At 47.3% G+C, this 8,647-nt stretch overlaps 1 protein-coding gene across 1 annotated transcript in view; it reads right to left on the bottom strand.

Annotated features, from left to right (window-relative positions):
• Positions 1–8,043: 8,043 nt before the first annotated feature.
• Positions 8,044–8,647, bottom strand: part of LOC119308873 — a 5,513-nt gene continuing 4,909 nt past the window's right edge. The window contains exon 4 of the mRNA XM_037585037.1: positions 8,044–8,448. Within this exon, the coding sequence (XP_037440934.1) occupies positions 8,225–8,448 (224 nt within the window). The 3' untranslated portion in view covers positions 8,044–8,224. The remainder of the gene's footprint in view (positions 8,449–8,647) is intronic.

Raw genomic sequence — 8,647 nt, 5'->3', positions numbered from 1 at the left:
CTCCCCCACTCCATCACCGCCGACGACCACCCGCACCTTCTCCCCCGCACCCTCCCCGGCCCGCTCCACCGTCACAAATGAATGCAACTAAAATTGCAAAAAAAAACAAATTTGATTATATTTGCAAATAACAAATTTGATGATATTTTCAAATAATAAATTTGATGATATTTTTTCATATACATAAATATTTTCAAATAACAAATTTGATGATATTTTTTAAAAAATTATTACTGTTTTTATAAAAAAATATTACTGTTATGATTTAAACAAGTTTGAACATATTTAAACACAAATAAATATCAAACAACATTTTAAATGCATAAATACAAAAATTGGGGAGCCTGGGAATCGAACCTAGAACCTCCTAGTGTGTGTGCTACGTGCTGACCAGTCGGGCTAGTGGGCGTGTTCTGATGGAGTGGGGGTTAGGTGAAATATAACCTAACCAGTCGGGCTAGTAAATAAAACAAAATTCTAATGGCGCACCAGGGCGAGGTGCGCCATTAGAATCGTCGTACTTATGGCGCACTAGGGGTGGGTGCGCCATTAGAACCCTCCCCCACTCCACCTATTCCCCTCGCACTATGGCCTCCCTCCCTCCCTCGCCAGATCCACTCGACCCCAACCGTACGCTGCCGCCCCCTTGCTCCGCCCCCTCCGTCCGCCGTGCCTGCACGCCGTCGGCGACACCGCCGCCGCTGTGGTCTTGCGCTGCCCCGACGCCGCCGCCCCGACCCCCGCGGGACTCCACCACCGCCGCCCCCGCGCCCCCCAAACGGGATCGGCCGAGCGCGCGCCGCCCGCTCCTCTCCTCCTCCCTCCGACGAGCGAGGGCCTCCTCTGGCCCCTGCAGCAGCCGGCGAGCACGGCCCCGACGCGCCCACCCCGCCTGCCCCTGCCATCCTCCGCCACTGGCCCCTGCTCTCCTTCGACCGCGGCAAGCGAGGACCCAGACGAGCTCGGACCCCGACCCCGACCCCTTCGCCGACCCCGACCCCTCCGGTGACCAGGTACCTCTCCTCCTTCCTCCTTCCTCTCTCTCTCCACCATTCCCCATTCCCTCCCTCCCTCCCCTCGACCGTGGCAGTGTAGGTCATCTGAATAAAAACCAAAGCCAATTCTTCAGTTCAAAGCCAAATAGAGACACGAGGCAGATCCCCTAAATCCCCTAAATCTACTTACTCTGGTCTTACCATTGTCAAATTTTATTTGTCTGTTCGCTATAAACAAGTTATGACTTGAGTGATGTGTGCCATTTAGGCTGGGTTTGTGGTTTCTGAACTGTATTGAAACTGACTGCTCTGAACTTGTTTAGTAAGATGATCATGTTTTTGCTGTTGTTTGGTTCTGAAGATGAGTAGCAAGTACAGTAGGAAGATGATGCATAGTAGTTTTATGTTGTTGTAGTAGTTGTAGTTGTAGATACAGTAGCAGTATCATGTGCTACTGTTGTAGATACAGTAGTTGTAGGAACATTAGATACAGTAACAAGTGTCATGTTGTTGTATTAGATACAGTAGCAGTATCATGTGCTGCTGAAGATGAGTAGTTGTAGGAAGATAATGCCCTAATGGAAGTGACATGAGTATTTGGCCTGCCTTTTTTTTATTGTAGAATTTTTTTTATTGACGGTATAAACGAATCAGATACTCGCTAGGTAGGTTCTCCTAATTAATTAGAAATGATGCATCTTGCAATTAGGGGGAATATTGCAACCTGCTGCTAAACTAGATCATGAATATGTCATTGCTTTTCAGTGAGCTCCTAAGTGTACTATTATTCATTTATGATAGTTTGTGAGATACAGAAATAGATACATTTAAGTTTGTAATGGCTAACAGCCAGACATGTGAATCTGTTCTTGGTACACCTTTTCCCTTTTCTTAGAATCATCATATACAAATTAGAACCTTTCTAACATCTGCATATTTCAGGTTTCCAAGGAGGTAAAGGAAGTGAAGTTCAGACAGTGCAGCAGCAGCAACACCTCCAAGGTGAGAAATATGTTCCTATTTATCTTTTTTTGCTCAAGTTCTTGAGTACATCATATAATATAGAGAAGTGCAGATCAAGTGGTGAAATAATATACATCTGGCCACTTAAGTCATCCTTCCCTTTAAGAAGAGTGATGCCTTTCGATGTCACACAACAATGTTTGTTGCAAGAACATTCTGCTCTTAGTGTTCATTTGTTTACAAACATCCTGCTTGTATATATTGATGATGAGTCTTGTTGAAACCTTACATATGTTGGTTCCTGCTTATTTGCTCCAATGGCACAAACTTGAGCTGCTAGCATAAACAGTGTTGCAGGCGACAGACAGTGAGCAGCTACTGTCAAAAAATTCAGTTAGGTACAGTTAGCATCATGTAAGAAAATGGCCATAATGTGCCCTGATAATGATGTATTTTTTCATAAAAATATATAGTGGACTGCCATGATAATGACATGGTCCTGTGTTTGCAAGCTGTCATAATCTTCAATTTACTTGACTTTTGAGCCTGCTAGTAGTTTACTTCCATGAGTTGTTTTATTGACATGGCACATTTGCAATGGAGTTTTATATATCTTTAGCCACTGTTCATTAACAGCAAGTCAGTTTTGTTTATAATTGAAAGTAAGTGTGTGGTTTGAAATTTTGACTGTTGGGGGGTAGTATTGTAACTAGAAGACCATGTATTTTCAGAATTGAGCTAAATATTTGGGGGGTAGTATTTCTGATTTTAGAGCACCTTTGCTGGATGTAGTTTACAGCAGCTGTTGGAATCAAAACAACGCTTGTGGGTTGTCCTGTTAAGTTGAGTGAGTCATTAGAGGGCAGATAGAGTCACCCACACCAATTAATGTTTATGAAGAAGAAGAATAAACCTGCTGCTGCTGCTGTTATGCCTGTATTCACTTCTGCTGCTGCTGTACTTGTGATGATGTTGTACTTGTGATGATGCTACTTGTGATCTTCTGAAATGACCCATTGGCGACTTCATTACGCGGGGATAATGATTTTGCAGGTACCCCGATAGGCCCTTGAGTTTGCCAGAATGTCGATTAACTTCCGTTCCGGCAAATTCGGGTACTCCATATGTCCTATTTTCAGCAAAGGTCATGCTGAAATTTTCCGTGAATTTTAGCAATACTTTGCTAAAAATAGGACATATGGGGTACTTGCGACTAATGCATGGCCCGGGGTATCTTAGTACTTAGTTAAGTAGGATCAACAACCCCGCCATTCTTGCTGCATTAAACCATAGGTGGCAATAGAGCCAAGTGATTAGGCCCAACTTAGAATTCTCCTTAGCATCGATAAACCCTAGATGATAAACCCAACATAGGTGGCAATAGAGCCAAGTGATTAGTGCCAAGTGATTAAGCCCAACCTAGGGTGCCTCGGCATCGATAAACCCTAAATGATGAAAACTTAACTTAGCATTTAGGGTGCCTCGGTGTCGACAAACCGTAAATGATGAAACCTTGGCTTCTATAGGGTGCCTCGGTGTCAATGAGAACCTAAATGATGTACGCTTAGGCTTTTAGGGTGCCTCGGCGTTGACAAACCCTAAATGATAAAAGCTTAGCTTTTAGGATGCCTCGGTGTCGACAAACCCTAAATGATGAGACCATGATCTTGTTCCTCGACAATAACCAACTTTTTGACCTAACTTTTTTCCTATTTAGAGCGAAACATGGCCAACAACGATGAGGCCGGCGGTTCGGGCGGCAAGCAATTCTGGGAGCTGTCCCAGGAGATGGAGGAACAACCTCACCGCTATGAGGACGCCGCGGAAGACACCGATCCTTACTACACAACCCCTAGTGGCGTCGGGGATGACACACTGATGGTGCCGCCGAGGATGCCACCACTGATGATGGCGGCACACGCACAGATGGAAGCCAACCGAAGAAGCAACGGAAGGACCGGCGCCCGAATGCGCTCCGCACCCTCAAGGAGGAATTTACTCAAGTGGACTCCGACGGGCATCCAACGGAGCCCAAACATATAGTCAAGGGGTACTCGGTTCAGCTCGGGTGCATTCTCCGGAGCACCATCTCGAGCAACCCCGTGTTCCACGGTAAACCGATGCCACCCACCATGTATAGGGTTCAACTGGATCGAGTGCTGCCAGGCTGCAACCAGTTGTTACCTCCGATTCAACCCGCTTGGGCCGACGAACAAGATCTGATGACCCTCAGCGCTTGCCTAAGCTGGCCCCTGCTTTGGCCGAAGAGCCAGATTCGTTTGGGGGCGGGGGACACCACCCCACAGACAAGACCGCCAGTCGTGCCGGCGCCGCGCCATGGCAAGAACGCCGCAACGCTACCGGACATGTCAGACATCCCTATGGCACAGGATCCGGACATGCATATGGCACAGGATCCGGACGACGACGACAACGACGACGATACATTTACCAACGTCGATAAGTACTTTTTCAAACATGGGTACGGTGACGAGTTCGGTGGGCCTCCTTCTCAAGAACGCAACCAAGACGACCGCGATCTAGCTGGTACGACGGAGAAATCCAATTGCAACAGGCGTCGTCTGGCGTTCAGTTCTCAGGAGACGCCTCCAGCTCCTGCCTTCACCGAGCCTCAAATAGCTGAGGTGCAAAATATTATCAGCCCCAACACGCTCAAGAAGGCGGTCCGTGAGCAGAACTCGGTCCCATTACAACAGATCAAGAAGAAGGGACGGAAATGAAAGACTGCCAAGGGCGCCGGTGCGAGCCAGCCGGCACCGAGTACGATCCGTGCTCAGGACGGGCCACCTTCACCTCAGGATATCTCGAGGAGGGTGCATGTGGCGGGTAGGGCGATGCTACCGACAAATATGCTCAATGCTGCAACCGGTGCTATGCGGAGTTTGCATGACAGCGTTCTTTCTTTGGAGAAGCGGCGTCTCTCCCAGAAAGATGTGGCATACCCGGTTTTCGTGGCCAAGATGCCAGAGGGCAAGGGCTTTGTGGATGGCACCATCGGGGGTACGATCGTCCTGCGGTTTGATGACATATTTTCTATGTTTAATCTTCATCCGCTGCACTACACCTTCGTTCGACTATTTTCGCTGAGTATGGAGATGCGGATCATTCGAGACAAGACCCCGGACATCGTGATAGTCGACCCCTTCTACATGCGTGCCAAGATCTTGGGCAGCGCTGGGGACCGGCAAGTCGCAAGTTCACACCTCGAAGGCGTCATTCTGGCAAACCCAGATAAGGATAACTTCCTCGTGCCTTACTTTCCCGAGTAAGTCATCCCCTCACCGCCCCATAACATATGATTTCTTAGATTTCGATCGTTCTTTTTTTTTCTAACATTCCGTGTTCTGTGCAGTGACACACATTGCACACTCATCCTCTTAAGCCCGAAATATTCCATGGCCACGTATTTCGACCCGGACCGTGACTCCAAGATAGACTACACAAATATCAAGAAAGTTCTTGATGATGCTCTCCCCGGCTACGCCACATCTGGAGGCACCTTTAAGAGGCCAGTTCGTAGGTACGGCAGACACGTGTTCACCCACAATACGACGTTCCCCTGTGTCAAGCAGCCGCCTGGCGGCCAGAAGGATGCCTACTACGCCCTCCATCACATGAGGGCGATCGTACGGGACCATAATCACCTTCTGCTACCAAATAATGTCAAAGATTGGGCCGCAAGCTTGAAGGCAATCCAGGACGCGGACCTCCGACAAGAATTCTTTCGCATCCAGTCGGAGTTTGCAGAAATCGTCCATCAAGATGTCCTTCGTACCTCGGGGCAGTTCTACCTCAGAGAGCAACCGTCCAACAGTGAGATAGACACAACACTTCAAATGCAGGCTGACAACGCCCGCGACTTCATGACCATCACGAAAGACGGCAGCTTCATCCACGCTCCGGTCCCATGAGTCGAGTCAAAAGTAGTGATGCTATTTGTAGTTCTGAAATATCGATTAGCTCATGTTGTAATTAAACTTTAATGAACTTGTATGTCTCTTTGGTTTGGACATTCGTTCAACTTAGATGTAATCGATGCTATTTATTAGTAGGACCATGAATCGTGCTATTAATGTCTTACTTTTCTCTTCCGATCCTTTTGTTGCATACTTATATATTGCTTATGTATTTTCTGTTGTCTGGCTTGTGCATAGAGATGCCGACGTATGTCGTGTACAAGGGTAAGGTTCCCGGAGTCTACGACGACTGGGAGGAGTGTTGGAGACAGGTTCACCGTTTCAGCGGTAACAGTTACAAAGGGTACATCACTAGGGCGGAGGCGGAATCTAGATATGCTCGCTATCTAGCAGGAGAGAGGAGGGAGCGTTGGAGGAACCGGGTGAAGACCAGTTTCATCACGATGATGCTCATCGTGATGACCGCAACTCTCTTCTATGTGATGGTAGTTTAGATGATCGATATCGACTTGTAATGTGAAGACAAACTCGCTACTCGCGGTCTCCGAGACTTGTAATGTTCTATCTTCGTTCGGTTTTTTGTATTCGGAGACTAATATGATGAATTGTATTCGGAGACTTACCTTCTATTGTATTCGATGAATCTGCAGTTGCTGTGTGGTGCTGTCTATATTCTATCAAATAATATATCTTGTAACCTATGAAAAAATACAAATAAAAATAAAAAAACCCTAATATTAATACTAATGGCGCACCACACAAGACACTAATGGCGCACTGTTATAATCACACTAATGGCGCATCACCCACTGGTGCGCCATTAGTAAGCCAAAGCACATGTGTACATATGGCCCTCTGGGAGGCATTCTAATGGCGCACTGTAGGCTATACTAATGGCGCACTGCTTGGTGCGCCATTAGAACACCAGATACTAATGGTGCACCAGAGGTGCGCCATTAGAATTTAATTCTAATGGCGTGATGCTAGTGACGCACCAGTAGTGCGCCATTAGTAGGCAAAACTGGTGCGCCACTAGCATGCCTTTTCCTAGTAGCCTTGCGAGCTTTGTTCATCTCCAGTAGCCTTGCGGCGTCTTCGGCATTGGGAGATCTCAAATACTCCTGGTCAAACACTTGCACAATTCCGACGCGACACACAGGATGGCTTGACTCTCACGCATGGCCAAGTGATCATCAACTAGATCAACGTGGATACCGTATGCCAACATACGCAAAGCGGTTGTCACCTTCTGAAAGGTGCTATGCCCGAGCTCTCTGGCGGCATTCCTCCTTTGTTGAATAAACCGGTCATGGTCGCTAGTTTCTGTGCAATGCGCTTGAACAACTCGATGCTCATTCTAAACCGGTGCCGGAAGTACGACTCGGGGTACACAGGAGGATCCGCAAAATAGTGCCTGATCAATCTGTTGTGGGCATCGATCCTATCCCTCCAAATTTTCTGCCGACCCATAACCGAACCACTGTGCTTCGATTTTTTTATTGATGTGCATAGCTAGCATCATTGCAGGATTCTCCTCCTCTTCAATATCAAATTCTTCTTCGGAAGAATCATATGACGAACTCATCTACAATGTTCCATTTAAACTAGGCTATAAAAACTACGAACAACATGCACATAATCCATGTAAAAAATGTGAAGTTGAAGCAATACATACCTTGCAAGCGTTTTGTCGAACACCTTGCGGGCGCCGAGCAGCAGTGGGTGGCCGGGCGCTGTTCGTTGGAGGAATGCCATGCATGAGGGGCGGCAGCGACTAGAGGGAGATGAAGGAAGCAGCGGCAACACGGGGATACGCCGGGGAAGCGCCGGAACGATCACCAGAAGAAATGGGTGGCGCGGGCGGCGGCCGCGCCAGCGGCTGGATGGGGGTAGGTGGTAGTTGCGAGCGGGGGCTCGAGTGTCCAGCGCGCGGGAGAGGGCGCAGCAAATAAACGGCGCGCGATGGCGTTTCGGCTGGCGTGCTGAACTAGTTATGCCGCGCGCACGATTTTTGCGCCTCCGCTGGAGCGCCCGGAGCGGTAGCGCGCGCACTAAAACCACTAATTTTTCAGTGGGGCGTCTGTTGGAGATGCTCTTAGCTAGGGCACATGTCCAACAAATTTGGTAGATGTCTGATGAAAAATGAATAAACTGAACCTTCAACGACCAATCAATTTTCTGGTTATATAGTGAGACATACAACAATGAAGTTTCAGACAAGATGGATTAAAAAAGTATTAAGAAGCACACTACCTTTTCTTAATATTTCTACATCAGGCTTAATAAGTCTCAAGACCTACTTGATACTAGTTCCTCCAGCCGCTGAAACTAATACTCATCACACTCCGACGACAACTTTTGGTCTTCATAGTACTGCCTAACATCCTTTGCAAACTGCACGTCTCTCCTAAAATCAAATACGAAATCAACGTCTAGCATTCGGTCGGTGCTCGTAGTCCCACCAACAGTAATATCAATATTACTCTCAAAATAGTCCGAAGAATCTAGAAACATGATCTTCCTCGCGGATCCGGTTCCATAGTAGCAACGACCTGTCACCAAAACCAGAGTTGATTATCTATCGAACACAACAAAACAACTCCAAGTTACCGCATCAGGAAGCGATTTTTCAAAGAGAAATGTTTGGCAAACCATGCTTATTTGCTCTGACCATTGGTGTACATCAAAAACAAGTGATTTTTCTCCACCCACAATGCACCCCCGGCCGAAAACATAGCAACAAAAAAAAAA

Source organism: Triticum dicoccoides, chromosome 5B, assembly GCF_002162155.2.
Source record: "Triticum dicoccoides isolate Atlit2015 ecotype Zavitan chromosome 5B, WEW_v2.0, whole genome shotgun sequence".
Classification (NCBI taxonomy): Eukaryota; Viridiplantae; Streptophyta; class Magnoliopsida; order Poales; family Poaceae; genus Triticum; species Triticum dicoccoides.
The sequence above is the reverse complement of the archived record's forward strand: the minus strand, read 5'-3'. Positions and strand labels throughout refer to the sequence as shown.